At 41.0% G+C, this 21,231-nt stretch overlaps 1 protein-coding gene across 1 annotated transcript in view; it reads left to right on the forward strand.

Annotated features, from left to right (window-relative positions):
• EPSTI1 (epithelial stromal interaction 1) overlaps nt 1-21,231 on the forward strand; it is a 49,253-nt gene continuing 28,022 nt past the window's right edge. Inside the window, exons 1-5 of the mRNA XM_041467024.1 lie at nt 1-244; nt 10,476-10,534; nt 12,526-12,609; nt 16,443-16,516; nt 17,151-17,234. Coding sequence (XP_041322958.1) covers nt 48-244; nt 10,476-10,534; nt 12,526-12,609; nt 16,443-16,516; nt 17,151-17,234 — 498 coding nt within the window. The 5' untranslated portion in view covers nt 1-47. The remainder of the gene's footprint in view (nt 245-10,475; nt 10,535-12,525; nt 12,610-16,442; nt 16,517-17,150; nt 17,235-21,231) is intronic.

Here is a 21,231-nt window from a genome sequence, read left to right on the forward strand (position 1 = left end):
TGTAGCAGCAATACTGGTTTCTGTCAAGGCAAGATACTTACAAAACCATGTCTGGGGTTGGAGGATGGAAGGAAGGCAGCAGGTACAGGGCAGCTACTGCCTTCAACACTCCTTCTTCCTCTCAGAGTAACCCTTGGCATGGCAACAATGAAACGGAGAAGGATGAAAACACCCAGGAGCTGACAGCATCTGGAGGGAAACAACGAGGCCAAGCATCAGTGCACCAGCAGCAGCAAAAGCAGTAGTAAGTAACAAGGAGCCTGACTGTGATTTACCTGCATTGGGTGCCTGTTCTCCAGCTTACTCGAGGAGTACACCTTTACAGGTGAAAATACTTTACAGAGAGCCTGAAAGTGGCTGAGCGCACAAGCAGCATGTTGTCATCTCCTTGGAGCTTCCTGCATGGGACCTGAGTTGTTCTGACAGGCTTCTTGACAGCATGTGGCCAGGTCTGTACCTTGGATACTGGCATGCCTGATGTCTGGCATCTTTTTTCAAAGTTTCTTGGCATCTTTTTTCAAAGTGAAATTTCAAATCTGGTTCTAGCTCCCTGTTTTCTGTATCTCCTAATATTTCATCCTGGAAAGTCTAAAAATACTTACTTTGGCTTAAGAGATAGATGTAGGCTGCATTCCAACACTGCTCTGAATGCAGTCAAGGACACAGAACAGCTTCCAGGAACTTCATGCTCACAAAACTAAAACCAAAGCTTCAGCATTTGGTGATTTATTGGAATCTATGCTTAGTCCCTCTCTTGCTTTCCAGTGACAGTCCTGAGATAACCTGTACAAGCTGTGTCTTGCAGATACAATATAGAACAGAAATGGAAAGCTCTGTATGTGTGTGTTTGTGTGTGTGTGTTTTATGCATGTGTGTTTAATACAAATATACTTAGATGACCATAGCTAAGTGTTTATTCCTTTTTACCATATGTGATTTTTCTGAGTTCTTATGCATATAATGCTAAGATTATTATTATTGTTATGTGCTGATTTTGCTTAGCTTCCTTTTTTTTCTTCCGTCTTTCAAAGGGCAGCTGGCAAAACCGCAAACTGTTTCAGTTTCCTTTCCCTTCTTTCTGGGTGAAGAAGGTGGAGCCACCTCTGGAGGAGGTGGCAGGCAGCTGATGGTGAGCAGAGATCAGTAGCTTTCCATTGAAACCCAGGAATGCTTGCCTGTTGGGTAGTAATGATAGAGGGACTATTAAAAGCTGAGTCCCTTTAAAATCCATCAGCGCTTTAATGATTGACTTTCAGGAGAGCAAACAACAATTCCTTAGTTACAGTCTGTTTATTTTCTGCCACTTTCAAATATGAAAAATTCTCTCTCTTGCCTGCTCTCACAGTGCCAGGTATCTACAGCAGAGCAAGGACAGCCCCAGTTTGTTTATGTAGCTGTGATGTGTGCATTTTGTTGAAGTTTGGGGTTTTTTTTTTCAGGGGGAGGAGTGGGCAGCAGTGCTAGTGGGAGTTTTCCCATTGGCATGACTGTGTTTACCCAGTTTGTCTGGCATACAAGTCCCCTGGTAAAGGTTAGGTGAATAATCAATCAATTGGTTTGCCAGAGCTCCCTGCAGAATTTAAGGCCAGAGCACATATAATCACATAAATCCCTGTTCCCTCTTTCATCTGACATGATTCTTGCAGACATAAAGCAGTTGTGCATCCACTGTAGTATTTTCAGCTATGTGAAAATATTCTCTCTATGTCTTCATAAAGTTCTAACAAAGAATTAGTTCCTAAATCTTGGATGTACAAATGAAAGTCTGCATTAGTATTCAGTTAATGAGAAGAGGGATGAGGGAAAGGCAGGCTGAAATAGAAACCATGTAATATGAGAGGGAAACTAATACTGTAATAAAAAATGAAGTGAATGAGAGTGGGGTTTGCATCCTTCCCTTTAGAAGGGAGATGCTACCTGACAGTTTGAATGGGATGAAGCCACTTAAACTTCAATTTCGTTAACTAACAAGGAGAAGGAAGCATCTGAAATACTGAAACAGAACAGTGGAGATCTTTATTCTTTTTAAAAAATTGTTTCACTAATTATTTGTTTGTACTTTCTCAAGCTACATTTCAAGAAAGATTTCAGATTAAAATATTTTACCAGTGATAAAGCAGACTCAACCCACCCATTTTAATATGACCTTTAAAATACTGGACACCCTCAGAATGGTCCAGGTTTTCAGGCTCTGGGATAACAAGAGCAATTGGAGAGATGCAGTTACAGGGTGACGGTATGAGAAAAAAAAAAAGCACAGACTAGCATTACTAAAGGATTTCTGGAATATGCATAGCAGAGGTAACATGAGGGGCCCAAACAGGATACCTCTGCGCCAAGTAGTGTCTCTATTCCAGCTTCTGCTTGCTATTTTTTGGAAACAGACAGGGGTATGATTTTGCTGCCAGCAAAGCAGGAGTTGGAGTCTCTTTTGAAGGCTCTGTGTGAATTGTTTCAGTGCAAACTCTCTGTCTCAGGCTGTGAGAGGAATTGGGAGTGGGAAAACATCTCAGGAGCATCTTATGGTCAGATTAGAGGACCTTCTGTTTAGATTGGACACATGAAATATGTGTGGGGTGTAGCATGTTGCAGTCCTGTTCAGTACTTGATATTCAAACTGGACTATTAAAAATGCAAGGTGGGCAGTTGGTATTAGAGTTTAGATAGTTTTGCTTTGGGAAAGCCCTTATATGATGTGTCAAGGGTGATCAAGGGTGATAAAATGGTCCTAATTAAGAAAAATGTTCAAATGCAAAATTGAAGTCACACCTTGCACATCCCCATCCAGTTATAATGTGGTTTCAGGCCATGGAGAAAAAAGTCACCAGCACGACAAGAGCTTGAAACGGCTTATAATAATAATCTTGCATTTAAGTGGCTTCACTTTGTCTGCTAAGTGCCATGAAATTAACTTGTAGAAAGCGAATTCCCAAATTGCCCCCGTTCATACCTATTCAGAAACAAAAGTCTGTACAGAAGAAAGGTGGAGGAAAGTGGGGAAATTAGAGGGTGAACTATAGCTAGTGCCTGAAAAAGAAACTGCTGCCCCCATTCAGCAGTCTGCCTTTAGCGCCTTTAAAGCTGCCAAGAATAATATTGGTTCTGGTAAAATCCATTAAAAACTGAAATTCAAAATAATAAAGCCTGAAGATATATTGCTACACAGCTGGTAACAGTCCCTCATCATTTTGTTTGAAAGGAGAGCAAACTTCTAGATTTCTTGACTCAAGAAATTGTGTTCTTTGACCACTGGAGCCAAATCTATCAGAGCCAAAATATCTATGGTGTTATAAGACCCCTCATCCTATTGCTGACAGACTATACTTAGCAGTTCTGATTTTTTTTTTCTTTCATGAACTAGTGTTTCTTTAAAATAAAAAAAAAAAAAATGTTAGTCTACAAAACTGTAGGTGGATTTTTAGCAAAATACTTGTTCTGCCCACTGCCCAGCCACTGGTGGGGGTGCAAGACAGGTAATTTGAATTATGGAGAATCTGTTCAGAGTTTAGCTCTCCATTTGCTGCACAGGAGAAGTCTCCCAACCCTGTCTTTCAGATTGGTGTACTAATGTTTACAGCCCAGTGGAGTGCTTCAGAGATGCCCAGCTTCACTGTGGTCAGTAGCCAGCATTTTCTCCAGGCACAGGATTGGTGGCAGGGTATATGTAAGACAATAACTATACTGTCAGTCTGGATGGGGGGAATTGCTGTTCCATATAATGCTTGGGGGAGGGAAGGAAGTCCTTCGAAATTCTGTATTAGAAGATATTTTGGAAGAGCTTGCTTTGCACAAGTCCTGACATGTTCTCTTGATGCATAACTTGATGAGGAGCTGTGGCAAGGTAATGAATAAGGAGTGTATGGGAGGATGCTGCTTTTGGGCAGGGGCAATGAAAGGACAAATTCTCTGATGCAAAGGAGGAAATACATTGTTGAAAAGAGAAGAAGCGGGAAGCAGAGATGAACATGCTACTAGCTCAGATCTCAATGTTGGTGTGATACAGCATCTGACCTGCTGAGCTCTTCAGGCACGCTGGCACGCCTGACGTGCAACACATGCACGCCTCTGCAGGGGAGAGCTCTGCTCAGCACTTGGTGCTGCCAAGCCCAGCGCCTGGCCTGCCCACGTATGATGCTCCATGCTCCTCAGGCTAGTGATTACCAGGTGCTCCTGCTGGCTCTTGCATGCTCCCTACATGCCTACATCCCTCTCCCTGCATCCCGGACTCTGAGCTGCACTGAGGGAGCTGAGCTGCTCTAGCACGTGGGGACAGCACGAGCATGGCCATGCCTGACTTTTCTAGACTTTGCTGGGTCTGATGCTGATCTGCAGCCCTGCCACAGTGAGCTCTGCCCCTTTGGTGTAATCTGACCACGAGCACAGGCTGACTAATGGCACATTAGTGTTTTCAGAGGAGAGAAAGCTGTGCTGTGAGCCAAGTTTGGCTGAGGCCTATGTACCCCTTGGCTCCCTGACTTGATCCCTCAGGGTGGCAATTTCCTTGGATCTTCAGAAGTTGGATGAGATTGTCCAAAACAGAGTACTGGATGAAGCACCTGCCCTTCTTTCTGATGTGCTAAGATCACAACAAGCTGCTGAGTCTGAGCCTCATCTAAACTGTTGGAAATTCAGTTCCAAGTTTCAGTTTTAGTCTTTTGACAAAATTTCCACTTCAGGAATTTCTGTATAAGCATGTGGGTAACAGCAGAACCTCAGGTCTATTTCTTTCCTGCAGATTCCGGACTCTTACTTTCTCCTGGGCTGCTCTCTGCTGCCCTCTCCCTTCTCACTCTTCACCCCTGTAAGTTCACTTCTTCAGGATTTAACTCTTTGCTTTAATCCTCACAATGCCAAAAATGTTGTCTGTTCTTAATGAAAGGGACCAGATACAGAAGTGAGTAACCCTGGTTTAATAATCTTTCAGACATCTTTTGAACTGTGTTAATTAAGTGCATTCCTAGCCTGTGGCAAACACAGGACAAAATCCATGGAGGTAGACTTTTGGTGATAAACATTTCCTGCTAATGTAATCCATTTTCTGCCTCTCGTGTTAAGAGCACATGTGCAGTGAGGATAAATCAGACAGTGTGTAATGCTAAGCCCCAGTAAATCACTTTTGTCTCTGAGCTGCAAACTGGTAAGATGATGCCACTGATAAAGATGGAAAGCCAGAGCCTCAGGCTTGCATGTAAGGTTTGTACACTCTCCCAGAGCTCTGCTTATGGCACTGCCGGGACACAGAGCATATTGCTCAGCTGAGGTCTAGAGTTGTGGCTGTCAATTATCATTAGCATCTGGCTGCGTGTGCATTGCAAAATAGGGATACCTACAGGATAGTTATCTGCTTGCTGGGATTTGGCATCTTGTAGCCCTTTAATTTGGCAGCTTCTGTGCTGCTCAGCAGCATGTGGCTGCTCCATCAGGCATGGGAACTTCCGTGAAAACAATACTTTGTGGTGGTGTGGACTTGACAGCTCTTAAAACAATTCCTGATAAATGAATGCAAAGTTCAGCTTAGTGTATCTTTGAAGGAAATTCAAGAGTTTGCTTTGGCAGTTTGATCTCTTTCCTCTTTTAAATTCAGTCTTAACATACTATCTAATGCAGTATCTCACCCACATCTTTCTCTAGGTCCCTCCTCTGACTGAATCTGCCCATGCCTCCTTCCCAAGCTTTAGTCATTTTGTTGCTCTCCAACTTCATTCTCCTTATTTTCTGTCTGTTATGCAGAGTACTCTGCCCAACAGAGCAAGATATTTGGCTTTCAGCTCTGTGACATTCATGTATCAATGCACCCACAGTACAAAACACAGTGGAACTGGAAATAGTTTATAACACCCATTCCTTTTGTAACTCTTTAAACAATTCTCACTTTATTTGAGTATCTCTCCTGTGGTAGATAGATGGCTGGAGTGGACTTGAGGAAAAACTGAAGAGTACAGCTCTGCAAAAACAATTACCGGTGAACAGTAGTCCTCGTGTGTTTTTTCAATTTTAGAAATAAACTATTTTATACCAACTTGAAAGAAAGTAGAACAAAAGTTGCTATTGCCCATGCCTCTAAAGCACTGAAGAGGTGTCCTTGAGAATTGTGTCCTAATTAAGAGAGTACACTTACACATATGATTCAAAATTTAAGTTTTCAGACATGTTGTTCTTAATGTTACTGATCACTCAAAGTGTAAACTATCATTACAGATTATCTGTGACTGTATTGCATGTTTCTCCTGACTGAAATGTTTTATATCTCTGTATGTGCTAGTTTTGGCTGGAGTAGAGCTTATTTTCTTCACAGTAGCTGCTATGGAGCTATAGTTTGGATTTGTGGCTGAAAGTGTGTTGATAACACAGAGATGTTTTGTTATTGCTGAGCAGGGCTGGCACTGAGTCAGGGGCTTTTCTGTCTCTCACGCCATCCCGCCAGAGAGAGGGCAGGGGGTGCGCAGGAAGTTGTGAGAGCTGACCCCATCTGGCAGAGGTGTATCCCATAATATATGGCATCATGCTCAGCCTACATAGCTGGGGGAAGCAGAAGGAGGGGTGAGATGTAAAAAGTGGTGGAGTTTGTCTTCCCGAGTCACCATGATGTGTGGTGGAGCCCTGCCTTCCTGGGGATGGCTGAACACCTGCCTGACCATGGGAAGTGGTGAATCCATTCCTGCTTTGCTTGTGTGTGCAGCTTTTGCTTTACCTGTTAAACTGTCTTTATCTCAATCCATTAATTTTCTCACTTTAACCCTTCTAATTCTCCATCCCATCCCATGAGGGGCAGAGTGAGCGAGCAGCTATGTGGTGCCTGGTTACTGACTGGGGTTAAACCACAAAAATATATTGAAACATAGGCATTTATAATCCCACAACTGTGGTATATTATGTGTATCTGCTTGAAAAATCATAGGAGGTTCATTTTTTTTTTTTTTAAATTTCAATATAGATACATTCTCTTATTGGGTTATAACTTTCTTACTCTCATTAATATCTGTTCAGTCTGTGTAATGAGTCAATACATTCCCATTTTCTACAGAGAAAATAAAACAAAAACACTCAGCAAGATTAATATGATCCATAAAGGCAGAAGATGATTTTTCCTTTTTGAAGAGCTATAACTGGGGTAAGATGTTCTTTCTCCCCCTTCCAGTGACTTCTCTATTTGTATTTATAAAACAACCCTACCTCAAAGGTAGGCTTAAGTCTTATAACAATTAGAGTCATTATTGGGGAAACTGTAAAGTTAAATTCTTTATCATCTTTTCTGTCTGTGGATTTTGAAGCAGTTCATGTATTGGTATAAAGCACAAAATTCTGCACACCACTGATAGCTTCAAATCTTCACATTTCCTTAATTGCTCCCCAGGTAAGTAGGATAATTTGCTCCAGACTTATGGCTACTGTGGCAACCCAGAAACTGACTGGAATATTAAATTGACAGGCTGTAGCAGGTTTTATAGGCTTAAATGGATCAGAGGTTTTGCCTGAACAAAGAAATGACATAAAATACCCTGCAAACTGGATAAAAACACAAGGTGAAAGCTGGTAGTGGGTTTTTGCATTAGCTTTCTTTCCTTCAAAAAAGAGAAGAAAATAAGGAATATTAGGTGCAGATTTTAGAGCTGGTAGGGCAGGTGGAGTTTCTCAGGCAACAGCTCATTTGGCTTCCTCTCCTGTAGGGTTAAAAGGCAAGGAACCAGCTTGGATGCTGACTTTCACCCCTCACACAAGAAATTTACCAAGGCACTTCCCCCTGATCAGAGAATCATGGAATGATTCTTTAAGAGACCTTAAAGGTCATCTAGTTCCAGCACCCCTGCCATGAGCCAGAATCCTCCCACTAGACCAGGCTATTCAGAGCCCCATCCAACCTGGTCTTAAACACTTCCAAGGATGGGAAATTCACAACATCTCTGGGCAACTTGTGCCAGTGCCACATCACCCTGCTAGTAAAGAATTTCTTTCTAGTATCTGACCTAAACATGCCCTCCTTCAGCTTAAGGCCATTCCTAATCCCAGTACCCAAACCCACACTCTGGCATATCTTTCCAGAGACCAAGGTGAATACTATAAAGTTAGATGAACTCAACAATGCTCCCCCCTGCCTTTTTTTTTTTTTTAATTATTATTTCTAATAATATATAAAACAAAGCATTAGATAAAAGTCAAAGAAAAGATGGTGTCCTGTTCTCCCCTTCCCTCCCCTTCTGAAGACTTGGCATCCTCACTTTCTTTGCCTTTATTTCAATAAAATGGAAATTAATTTTGCTTTTAAATAAACACTGTTTTAAACACAACAACTCTTAATCTGCTCTCTGGGAAACAGATGGTAAATGCACTGTCACCTCTACTCTTTGGTAAACTGATTGATCTTTGCTGTATTTCATGTGCAGTCCTTCTGAGGTACTGATGATGAGGCCACGGTCAGGTACCAGAAGAGTGGCCCCCACCTGGCTTCCTGGGGTCTGAGCCTTCCAGCCAAAAAGCAGCAGCAGATAAAGCAAATGGCAAAAGGGCTAGATTTGATACCGTGATTTCTCATACATGTTCACACAAGCTGAGATCTTTTTTTAAAAAATTGATTATAACTTAAAACAAATCAACCAGACAAATGCTGTTTGAAGTCATCAAAGTACATGGTATAAAAACTCTTCTGCCCTCTAGTGCTGTGAAGCAGCGTGATATCTTAGATACACTGATTGATTTTTGGGAGAGGAAGATATGTAGCATTGAAACCCACAATTTCAGCCACTTTTATCACTGCCAAAGGGAAGGGAGGGGAGTTTAAAATGTACTTAATAATTTTTGTGTATGAACTTGAGAGAAATATGATCTTAATATCTGAAACAAAAACAAAAGCTATAAAAAAGTCTTGAGACAGATACATTGTGTAGCAGCTTCTTAAAGGCACTTTGGGATAAATTGGAAATGCTACCACTCAATCAAATAGAGAAAAATCTGAAACAACATCACTGATGTTGTTATGCCATAAGCGAGATGTGTTGTCAAAGCTTCTTTTAAGTAATGTTTGCAGCTGTGTGGTGAATGCCACTGGGGCATTGCTGCACTCTTCACTCCAGCCTTTGAGGGTCTGGGATCTGGTGGAGACGTGCAGAGCAGCCTCACCGTCTCGGGGGCACCAGAGTATGCCGGCAGAAAGGGAAAAGATCATATTAAATGGCACCATTAAAGCTCACGGCTCTATCTTTACTAGTTTAATCTCATAAATTAATCCACAGCCTCCTAGAATAAGTCTTCAAAGAGAAAGAGGTAATTGGATATAAATACTCTCTTACCAAACCCTGAATTACAGTGATACGGCAGCAGGCAGCTTTGGGCACTTTGATCTCTTTGCATGATTTTCATTCCCCTTTTAAGCCTTAGTCTTGGGTCTTATTGTTTCATTACTCTTCCACTGCCAACTTCTCTCTCTGCTTACTGGTTTGTCCTCTAGCCACTCCCTGTGGCCCTTCCTGAAGAGGCTCAGCCTTCACCCCTAATTACTCTTTGCTAGCTGTTCTTCTCCTTGTGCTTTCCCTGCAATGAAGCCAGATGAAATATTTGTGCCCACACATGCATATAAAACCCTGCCAAGGCTCTGATGTGTGGGGCCAACTGCTGCTTAGTGCATTTCTGGTAAACCTGCACCCCCATAGCACAGCTTCTGCTAAGTGGGAGCCGTGTAAACTCCTACTCACACAATACACCATGGAGATAAAACCCTTTGTCTTCTCCAAGTGGAACTGACATGCTTTCATCACTCTTTTGATCACCTCGAGTCTCTTAATACACTCTGAACCCTGGCTTGCCTCTTTGCTGTCACATTAGATTGATAGCTCCTTGAGACAGCAACTGCATTTTGAATTGTCTGGCAAAACAGGCCCCTTGTCCTGATTCAGTGAGTCACACCTTAGGCGTGACAGCAAGATGAATATGTCCAAGGAATTTCTGGTGCCTGAAAATGAAAGGCTGACAAGGAAACTGAGGCTCAGGCTGAGAGTAAGTCATCTGGGTCCATCACAAACAGTGTGACTTTGCACACTCCTTGGACAACTTTTGGGCAGACTGCTTAAGTCCACAAGGTGCTTGGTGCCCACAAGGTAAGGGGTGGGACTGCCAGCACTGGTGCTCTTCCCAGTAGACAGTGGTCTTCCACATGGAACATTTTGATTCAAGGAAGTGATTTGATTTGAAATGTATGAGATTTGAGGTCAGCAGTCTAGAGTAAGACTGGAATAAGAACAGCAAAGACTATGCTAAAAGTTCCTGAAAATATTATGCTTGGTATCTGCTGCCAATTACAAACATAACAAGTATTCCTAGAGTACTTACCAAAAATTCCTAAAGAGCTGAATCAGAATAAATACTAGTTTTTCAATGAAGTTGTTTGCTACAACAACACAAAACTGACTTTGGTGATGAAGGAACACTTTCTAGTTCTGATTTTTTGTGAACAGGGAAAATAAGAGTGTATTCTTTCATTTTAGTGTTGGCCCATATGTCTTGGTAACTCCAAATGAAACCAGAAGAAAACAGTTGCAGCAAAGTAAGTTGAGTTGTCTAATGTCATAATACACTATTTCTACTTGAATAAATTTGGTATTTTAACATTTTATTGCTCTTGCAATTTTTATTCTCATTTTGACAATGCTTTTATGTGTACAGATATGACAGTAATGCCAATGCTATGAGCATTCTCCATGATCATGTAGCTTTTCTTAGGAGTGACTCATCATCTGGCTTCACTTCATGCAGAATAAATCTTGTTTAGAAGGGTTTTGGTAATTTCAGTGCAGGAGTTGTTCAAGATGGCTTCTGCAAGACTATGCTGGAATTAGCTCTATATAACTTATACAGGATTGAATTCATATTGGGGAACTTTGCACAGTCTCAGGGTTAGGAGGAGAAATAACAAAAATATAAATAAGAAATATTTTTGAAAATACTCCCATGTGGAAACAAAAGCAACTGCAGACACTGTTGGTTCTTGAACATGCATTTGAGTGTAGGTAGTGAGTGAGTGAGTGTGGTTCTTCTACTGAAGCTGGTAAAAGTAATTTTAGGTGGAAAGTATTTGTGGATATATGTTGACTTTTTCTTAGCTTTGAGTGTTGCTGGTGAAAGTAGCTAAGCAGGAACACCCTGAACCTCTACCAGAAAGATCAGGCACATGTTGAAATCTTTTATTGGTAAAGTTACAGCCAGAGTCAGGTGTGAAATAAATTCTGTATGCAGATGTGACTGATTGAACACAACAGTCCTACACATCTGGTCATTGATTCATGCAAGACATGAAAGCTGAAGGAATGTGAGTCGGCACTTCTCATGTCTTGAGTCCTTGAGAAAACAGTACAATGAAATCCTTTCTTCTCAAACATTGTGAGTTTGGCTGAAATGCTTTACCAGCAGGCTGGTATGGGTTAGGTTTCCTTTGGTTGCAAGAAAGAAAATTGGCTCATCATGAACCAAACTATAATCTTTTTGAAGGAAGAATAGCAGCAGATCAGCTTAGACCTGACTGTGATGTTAACAGCAAAGGTGCTGCTGCCCTAATAAAGATCTGTTTTCACTTTATGGTCCCAATATGAAAAGTCTGAAGCATGTCAAGTATTTCTGTCTTGGACGCTGGCAGAAATAGGACCTCGCTGGGTGCAGTCTTTACTTAAATGCTTGTTTTAAAGGTGAAATAAAAAGCTATTCTCTGTCTTTTGGGTCTCTTTAGATGCTTACCCAAATACTGGTTTTATCCTCTTAGAGGCAGGCTGGTGTTAGCCTGCAATAGCCATAGCCATTGGGATACACAGTTAGTAAGAGTGAAATAAGCTCCTAGAGCAACTGAAGTGCTAGAGTAAAACACAGCTCCTATTTCCATAGGCTTTGTTGGCCTTGCTATTCAAAGGAATTGTTGTGTTTTCCTCTCTGTCAGTCGACAAAGAGAGAAGTTAAATCAGCCATCCCAGAGCATATGGCTGCACCCCGGCTGTATTGACTTGCACTGACTACACTGGGAGCTTGCTGCCCATCTCACATGTGGGTGCCTGTGTTGAAGTGTCTTAATTTGAAGCTGATTCATGCATTCCTCCTGTTTTTATTTAGGGGGCATGTGGTTGGGAGGGAAAATTGCTTTTCATTTCCCTGCTGGGGAGCATTACACCACAAGGATTTCCCTTTATGCAGCAGTAACATCTTCATCGTAACAATTTCTATTTTACCTGCAGGAGTAAATACTGTGGCACTTACCTGTAGGTTCCCAGGGGTTAAAAAGCAGTCTATTAGCAGTCTCCTAGCTGGTTTTGGCTTTACTTCTGGGGTTGAGTCCTAGGTTTGCTCACCATTACAGTCTCAAATTAGGGAAAATGTTTGCCCTATTAGCTAATTATTGCAGTGACTGCGTAACCTCTTGTGAGGGTTTCTGCATCTCTTGAGAACCAAGTTGGTTCCTGGATGGTCTTCAGGATTACATGCAATTAGCAGTAATGACTGCTTTTTAGTATTCCTCTAACTTCCATATATTTATTTCTTTTTATACCTGCTCAGTTGCTAAGAAAGAACTCGATGACCTGGAGCAGTGGAAGAAAGAACACAGGCCAGGGCCAATTACGTTGGTGCCACAGAGACTGGGTAAGACATGTAAATCAGCAATTGAGAATTGCAAAATTTAATTTTCCAAGACATGAGACATTTTAAACTTTTTCTCACTACTTATTAAAGAGATTCAGTGTCAATAAGGGCTGACATGAGTATATTGTGTGTGCTCTGTGCTTCTTGATGATCATGGTAAGGAAGATGTTTTTGAAACAAAACAGCACAGATTGTCACTGAAGAAATCTGTCAAGGGCAGAGTAGAAAATCTGTACTAACATTTGGGGAAAACAGGTGGATTAACCCTCCTGGTGTTTACACTGTCTGTAGTTGATGTCTCTGAGGGGGCACACACTTGTCATTAGTGTGCAGATGGACAGCATGTTGGAGACTCTCCAGTTACCCATAAGAAAACTCCTCTGTGTCTATGTATGCTTTCCTGGCTTCTGGCTCTTGAAGAGGCAAAAGTGATCCCTGCAGCTTCATCGTTTGCAGGCTATAAGTGCATGAAGCCCTGTATTACCAATTTTTAAAAGATAACAGACAAGTAAATGATAAACAGGGTAAAAAGCTGCAAGAACTTAAGACACCCTGAACATAATTGATGTGTTTGCTAAGATAAGCAAGATGTTTTCTAGATGGGTGAGGGAAAGTGTAGGAGATATCTTGAATTGCAACCACTATAAAGTACTGAATTTAGTGATATTTCAGACTTAGTTTAAAAAAGTTTTAGAAAAGAAGAGCTGCCCTTCCTTACCTTTGCTGTTGTAGGAGAATTTGGGGTGCACAGTGCAGGATGTGGTCTGCTTTGACCTGCAAATTAAGTTCTTTCTCTGCCAGGCTGCACAAGATAAGTTTGCAGTGGTGTACAGTGTATAAAAATAGACAGCAGGTGGGAGACAGAGGAATTTGAACTGACTCCAACCCAGAGCTGATTTTTGGCTCAAGGCGATCCTGGTCCCACATGCTCTGCCCTGCAGGTGAGTCACAGTTGTTTGCAGTGGTGGCAATGCTCTGTATGCCCACCATCATGTGCATTTGTGGCCAGACACAGTCTTTGTGAGTTCATGTGCTTCTTGCTTGTGGATAGTTTCTAGAAGACACTCTTCTGTCACAAGAAGATCATAGAGCTTTTTGCTGAAGAAAGTGAAATCTGGAAAAAGAAATTTGGCATGTTTGGTGTGTGCAGGCTGGCTGTGTGACTGAGGGTGTCCCTTAAAGCTGCAGGGACTGAGTGTCAGGAGTCTTAACTTCTGGCCCCACTGCATTTAAAATCCTTCTGGGCAAAGAAGAAATTTAAGAGGAAAAAAAAAAAAAAGTAAAGGAAGAAAATATTATGTCATTAGTCACTTTCTAGCTGCCACTTAGACTCCTGGAGTCTGAGACACAGGTACTGTGTTCAGTGCCTCTAAAGAACTGAGGTGCAAAGATTATTAGAACATATCATTCCCACAGGAACAAATTTGGAGCTGAAATGGCATCTCTAATTTCACCCCTGTAGGTACTCATTAGGAGAAAAAAGTATCATGTGTTATTTTCTCAGAGTGATTTTAAGGGACTACACATCTACTCCAAATCACTAAATAAAGCTGAAGTTTCTTAAAGTTTCATAACACCTGCAGCTTCCACAGGGAAATAAGTATTCTGGATTTAAACTCTGTAATATCTGACTGGCAAACTTTCAGGTATCATGGAGAGATGAGAGCAATGAAGGATGCAAGTTCTACTCTCCTCCATAAGCAACAAGTGGAGCAACAAATCATGCCTGATAAATGCAACAGTCTCTTTTCTGGTATTATTATATATTATCACAGCACCCTCTGACTTCAGTGAAGTATTCGACATGTTACAGCCAAGGCAACTTGAATGAATTAAGCCTGGCTGAAAGGCTATAGGCAATTTCTAATAATGATCCGAAAAATGATTGTTCCAAGACTATGTCCACCAGTACCAGCAAAAAAAAATACAGTGCACAAAAGAAATTTTGCTACTAAAAGGCTAAAAAAGGAGAAAGATTAGGCATCCAAGAGGTTTCAAAACCTGTTTAGCAGCAGTTTTATTTTCTAGACCTGGGGAAGAGAGACTCTACAATGCCAGCTGTATGCTTATTGCTACTCTCAGCTTATTGCTTGTATACTGTATGGCCATTCTCTCTGGAGAACTTATCTTAGGGATTTATTTGTGTCCATAGAAGTGTTGCCAAGCTTAGGGTATTGATCTCCCATTCACTGAATGTCACAAAAGCTCCTAAAGATTAGTTACCTTCCATTAGTAAATGGAGAGAGCTACCTTTAGACAAGAGTGATCCCTCCTGAAAGACCTAATATTTCTTACATTTCTGAAAGATCTTGCAATTCATAGAATGGTTTGGGTCTGAAGGAAACTTAAATATAACTTAGTTTTAACCTTCCTGCTGTGGGCAGGGACACCTTCCACTAGACCAGGTTGCTCAAGGTGCAATCCAGCCTGGCCTTGAACACTTCCAGCTTCTCTGGGCAATCTGTGCCAGTGCCTCAGCACCTCACAGTGAAACATTTATATTCAATCTAAATCTCTCCTCTTTCAGTTTAAAGTCATTACTCCTTGTCCTACCACTATATGCTCTTGCAAAAATTCCCTCTCCAGATGTCTTATAGGCCCTTTCAGGTACTGAAAGGCTGCTAGGAGGTCTCCCTGGAGCCTTCTCCTCGCCCAGGGGAGCAATCCTGGCTCTCTCAGTCTTTCTTCACTGGAGAGATTCTCCAGCCCTCTGATCATTTTTGGGGCCCTCCTATGGACTCAATCCAGCAGGTCCATGTCATTCTTGTACTGGGGACTCCAGATCTGGATGCAGCACTGCAGGGGGGCTCTCACCAGAGCAGAGCAGAGGGGCAGAATCACATTCCCTCTACTGGCTGCCCATGCTGCTTTTGATACAGCCCAGGATATCAGGCACCTGAGGTAGCACAGATTGGTCCAGCTGCTTCTACAGAATTAGGAGGCATATTGAGGGGAATTTCTCATGAAAACAATAAATTGGGGCAATACAGCCCCCATCCTCAGAATGGAGTGAGGGTTATTGTTATTTTTGGCAACAACTGAAAGGAATAAATTATTTCCTTTCCTACAGCAAGAAAATACTTTGGAAAATAGAGCAGAGTAATAGAATCAAAGTCACTCCCTCAATCCCTTGAGACCTAGTATCACTTTCTTTGTGTGGTTGGTTTTTTTGTTTGTGGAGATTTTGTTTCTTTTTACTGAAGGCTGAACGTTGTGGCCAGAGCTTTAGATGTTCACAAAAGAGAGTCCATGGCTTTGGAAAAGGATGCTTTCTACTACCTGGGTATGAATATGAGGTCTGTGGGAAAGGCTTTTACTTCCATTTCAGAAAGGGGATTCTTCCTTGAGCCCCAAGGCATTACTTAGAAAATATTAAAATTATAGCATCCCATTGGAGCTGGCAGAGTCCAAGATCCTAAATTTGATAAAAGAGAAACTTTTTAGCAATAGAATTTCTGACTGTATGTGTGTGACAAACTGAGCAAAGGTGGAGATAGCTGGATGTGAAAATGAAAACTCAACTGCAAAGCATGACTGGAAATGGAATAGTTCCTCAGTAAAATGATCGTATATTGTAGGGACATATTTTTTGGTAGAGTGGATGATACGGTGGGTGCTCTGTAAATAATAGGCAAGTGCTTTTGATGGATTAAAAAAATGATCAAAAAGGTCTCCTATCTGTTCTCTTTAATGTCAGAGAGTTACTGTAATTATGAAAAATTTCCTGTATATGCATACATCCAGTCTGTTATATTGCTGTATTCTGAAATGACTGGCATTTGGAGTTAAAAAGCTCATACAAAGTGCCATTTATTTTTTTGGGTTTTTTTAAGGTGGAAACGAATCAGAGGCTCAAGTACGACAAAACCAGCAAATGATTCTCATGCAATCTAAATATCAGAAAAAGGTCAGTAAGAATAAATGTACTTGTTTATTTTTAGAACTCAAAAGAAAGCTTTTCCTGTAGTGTTTTGTATGACTATAAAATGAACTCACAGCAGCTTGACAGGAGAAAGTCATGAAACCTGAAGGAAGCAGCAGAAAATCAGAAACTAATGTTCTGCACCAAAGAAAATGAGAAATCTTTCCATAGATATGTAGCAATCTGTATCACAGATGATATCTCAAATAACAACCAGAGCAGTTGTAAAGCCACTTAAATGCCGTGCTGTATCTTCCGGCATGCTGCTTACGCTCGGACTAATTGATCAATGTACCACCCTGTCCTGTGCTTATGTGGAAATGTTGTTCTTGTTACAAGAGGTATAAATGCTTGCAAGTTATCCATCACCTGTGTGAGTCCTTGCATGGATGCCCATTTATCAGTCCTAGATTTTTCAGCCTTCTTAAAGCCAATATTGCAGTAGCTGTTGCACAGCCTGCATTATTCAGTGTCTTATTTTAAGGGGAAAAAAATTACAGAAACTTTTCCCCTAATACATTTTAGGTTTGAAAGGTGTGCACTGTAGGAGTCAAGTTACCTTATGTGTTCCTTGTGTACATAAATATGTAAAATAATTTCCTGTGTTTATGTCACACAGCACAAGAGAGAAGAGTATGTGAAATCAAAAAAGGCAGCTGAAGAAGCTGAAATCCTGAAAAAGAAAGCAATTCAGAGAGAAAAGGTAAATCTGGTTAGTGCAGACTTGAAGCCATATAACAGTTCATGTCCTGATGCTTGATTTTGCTGAACTACCTGAAGCTGGCTAATTACATTAAGTGGTAGCCCTGGATGGTATCAAGGAATTAGGAAATGTAGTCTTCCTTCTCTTTGTATCTGACTGAAGGATGCCTGCCTGGGGGTTTTGGGGGATTGAGTGTTCCTTTGGCTCATCAGAAACTCCAGCCTTTCAGGTGCATCTATCTGGCAGAGTTAGCGGAAAGGGAGAACAAGGAGGTCAGGAGTAAATTGTGTGCAGGTTATATGGTTCACTTTGGCACGAGCTCCCTCTCTAAGATTGGATTGTAGCAGTTGGCACAAAGACCTTCTAGAAATCCATAATGCCTGTGCACATGGGAAGAATACTAGAAAATCCAACCTGTCAGGATGGAAAAGATACCCAGATCAAGGAAAGGTCAGTGTAGTCTACCTACATTGTGCTGAGAGCACCCTGAAATTCAACTGCACCGCCAGCCCTTCTATGGCCGGCACACACAAGTGTCTTGCTAATAGGAGAGATCACACTTCCTTCTAATATTCTCCATATATTGACACCAATGATAGCTCACTCACAAATTTTCCTGTATTATTTTTATTTTTTTTTGCTTTCTCTAGTTATTCTCACAAAGCATCTCCTTCTTTGTGCTGCACAACCCTTTGTAAAAGTTCGTTTGTGTCTCCTTGGTGGCAACCAAGTAGTACTTGCTTGAGAATGCAGTGTGGAATTTAAAGGAAAAATGAAAGAAGAGGGAGCATGATACTGATGTGCTCGTTAACAAGGAGAGAAGGGGAGATTTCAGGTTTGCAAGTTTTGTCTCCACAACAGTAAAAATGATTTTCAGTGCAGAAACTGAATGTTGAGAGTTAATTAAAAAGTTGTCGATACTGGTTGGTATGCAAGGGCATGCATAAACAAAAATAACTGTAATTGCCTCTAGGTGAGGGTTAGTCTGTTCCTGGTCTCTCAGTGGTAGGTATTATGATTTGGGCATAAGCCTATACGCAATAGCTTACAGGGACAATAAATACTATCACCTGAAAATGTCGTTAGCTGTTACCATCTCATGTATAGCTCCAGACACAGTGATGATAGCAGTGGAAGAGAGTAGATTAATTATTTAATATATGTTGTTTGCCCATGGGCATCGAACAAGAAAAATGTTACAAGACTGCTATAATTTCTAGTTACACCTGGAAAATATATTGATGTATCAAGTTTGTTTTCATGCTCTTTAATTTCCTTACCTTCACTCCCACAGATTATAAAATCTTTATAGATGTTGTAGATAGTAAAACTGTAAGTATCCATTTTTGCTGAAGGAGGTGCAACATTGCAGCAAGCATTTTTGCCAAACAGACTAATTTGACTAAATAAACATATACCCACAAAGCAATCACACAAAACAGAGGTGATGAAAGGGAACTCTTAGTTTGAATTTGTTTATTCACATTGTCTTTCACAATAGTGATTGAGCCGATGGAGATTTCTTCTTGGAAGATGATTAGGTATTAAATATTCAACCTTGTGTTTAAGAAGAACATGCTAAAAAGCCACTGGAAAGTGCCAATTTGCCTATCTCACCCTGTCTACAGATGAAAGGCTCTCAAGACCTGAGAATGACACAGATCCTACTGGTGCTGTACAACCAGTGTTGGGCCCTGTTTACCAAAGGAAAGGAGCTTTTTATTTGAAATGATAGATTTGTATTCAACTGCACCTGTAGGGCATTGGCTGAGAGCATGTCTTTCTGCAAGTTCACAGGCCGTCTTTTCTTGCTGGCCAGCCCTTCTTTTGCTCAAGGTTATTATTCATTCAATAAAAACCAAATTGTGTGACAGTCTGAGAGGAGATAATAGCTAGCCAGCTTTATCAGCAGGAGCCCTGGAACTTTCACAGCTGGAAAGCTTCTTTGCCAACAGACATGAATGGTGAAGCCCTACAGACTAATGTGCAATGACTAGAACGGGTGCTGATACTCAGCTCAATTCTTTCTTGATTGTAAGGATGATGTACTGTAAGCCAGTGCTACGTGTGAACTTAGGATCTGTTTATGTTAGTGTTTTAATGCCGATTTTGCAGAGAAAAGCAGCATCCCCTTTCCCATTATCTTTGTGAATAAGCGAAAACTGTGTCTGCCAAAGCAGTACCCAGATATGGAAGGTTTGCCTTACTATCTGTACAAGTCCACCTGCCTGTCTCTGTCATTTTTTAATTAACCATGGGGTTATTGGCTGCTGGAAGGCCAGCTTGGCATCTACCTTGTCTGTCTAGCTTCCAGAGAGAGGAAAGATTCTTCATTCTGTGCTCCACAGGGCCACCTTGTGTGAACAAATACTCAGGGCTGCCTTGCACTTCATGACAGGCAGCTTGTCCTGGGACTGGTGGGGTTTGTTCATGGGGTAACCGAGGGCTGCTGAGTTTGGGTATGTGAAGCTAATGGTGAGTGCTCAGTGAAATAATTCAAAAAGACTTTGTAACATGAGCAGGGAATTCCCTTTTTCTATATTTTTCCCTGATGCTGAGATGTGTGTCTAATCCACTGAAAGTATTTATGTACATGAGAGGTAGGTTTTTTTTATTATTTTCTCCTTAGTAGTAGATGTCTAGAATTGGTATTTTTTGTGGAGCCCTTCACATCACAGTGTTTGACCAGACTGGATCATAATTTCTTATGTGTCTATTGGGTGAAAGGACTGTCAAAGTTCCCCAAAAAAATAATCAAGCAGCTGATAATTGGCTTCTTGTATTTTAAACTTTTCTCATTTGTGTTGCATGTAAAATTGGATGACTTCAGTACAATGGATATTTCTGTTTGCTGTCACTGAATATCTCTTGCTGTTACCTTGCCTTTAGCATTTCCTTTTATAGTTTAGGTCTTGACTGATTATTAGAAGATTCGAACAATTTGAAATGAAAAGACTCAGTGTAATTACACTGCAGGCAACATTTTTTTCTCTTACATTATATAGGAAACAGTCCTGCCATCTTAAGAAACTGTCTTATTTAGGATAAGCTGTAATTTCATTTTATTCTTTATCAAATCATGTGCTCTTTAATTTGACTGTGTTAATCAGCATGAGCAGCCTTTTTTCAGGAATTTGTTAAAATCGGGCATTTTACAGACCTTCTGCTAACATTTTTCAACGTGTTTACCTTCAATATCACAGCTGTTCCACTCTTGGCTTTCTGAACACGGTGCCAAATGTGGAGTGCTTTGGCAATGTCTATTGATAGATTGTCATTAGTTGGAGAATGTGCCCATCCTGTCGCCTGTCACTTGTATGCATCCTTAAGCAGTTGTCCTAGGGTAAACTTACAGAGTGAAAAAATAGTCATGCCAGCCACAAGTGAGTAATTTCAAGATGCTGGAGTTTTCTTCAGGTACCATTCTGGTGGTAGAATACCACCAGATGTAGGATATTCCTTTATTTTTTCATCTAGTGGGAGACAGAGTTGGTACTGAAGGTTTGTATTTATCAAAATTAATATCACTGTTCTCTAGATGTCACTAGCTAGGAGCTAGACCACAACAAGTCCTGTGAGATTTGGATTTTTTTGGAACATTTTGGATTTCTTTTTTTGAACTTTCAGGAGCCTTGCAGTATGGTGGTGGATCCCACATCCAATGCTTTTTCAGAGAGGAAGGCATCAGCTTGTGGTATTGGGCAGTGTTGGGGAAAAGCCTGGGAGCTATGGCTGGTGTCTCAAGGGTATCAGCATCACCTTTGACAATAACACAAGCCATAAGATTTCTTTTCTGTCTCTTTCTTGTCCTGTAAATTGTGAAGCTGCACAAATGAGCGGGAGTTTTTTTGCCTAACACATCACCTGTGTCTAGGTTAGGAGCAAACAATATATCCCCTGAACACTCTAAAATCATCTATACTGTGTAGTGATGTTCCTTACTACAATTTGGTTAAATTTCTCAATTGCATCAGTATGTCATACATTCTATTGCTGT

The sequence above is a fragment of the Pyrgilauda ruficollis genome, unplaced genomic scaffold, assembly GCF_017590135.1.
Source record: "Pyrgilauda ruficollis isolate IOZ18807 unplaced genomic scaffold, ASM1759013v1 scaffold20, whole genome shotgun sequence".
Taxonomy (NCBI): domain Eukaryota; kingdom Metazoa; phylum Chordata; class Aves; order Passeriformes; family Passeridae; genus Pyrgilauda; species Pyrgilauda ruficollis.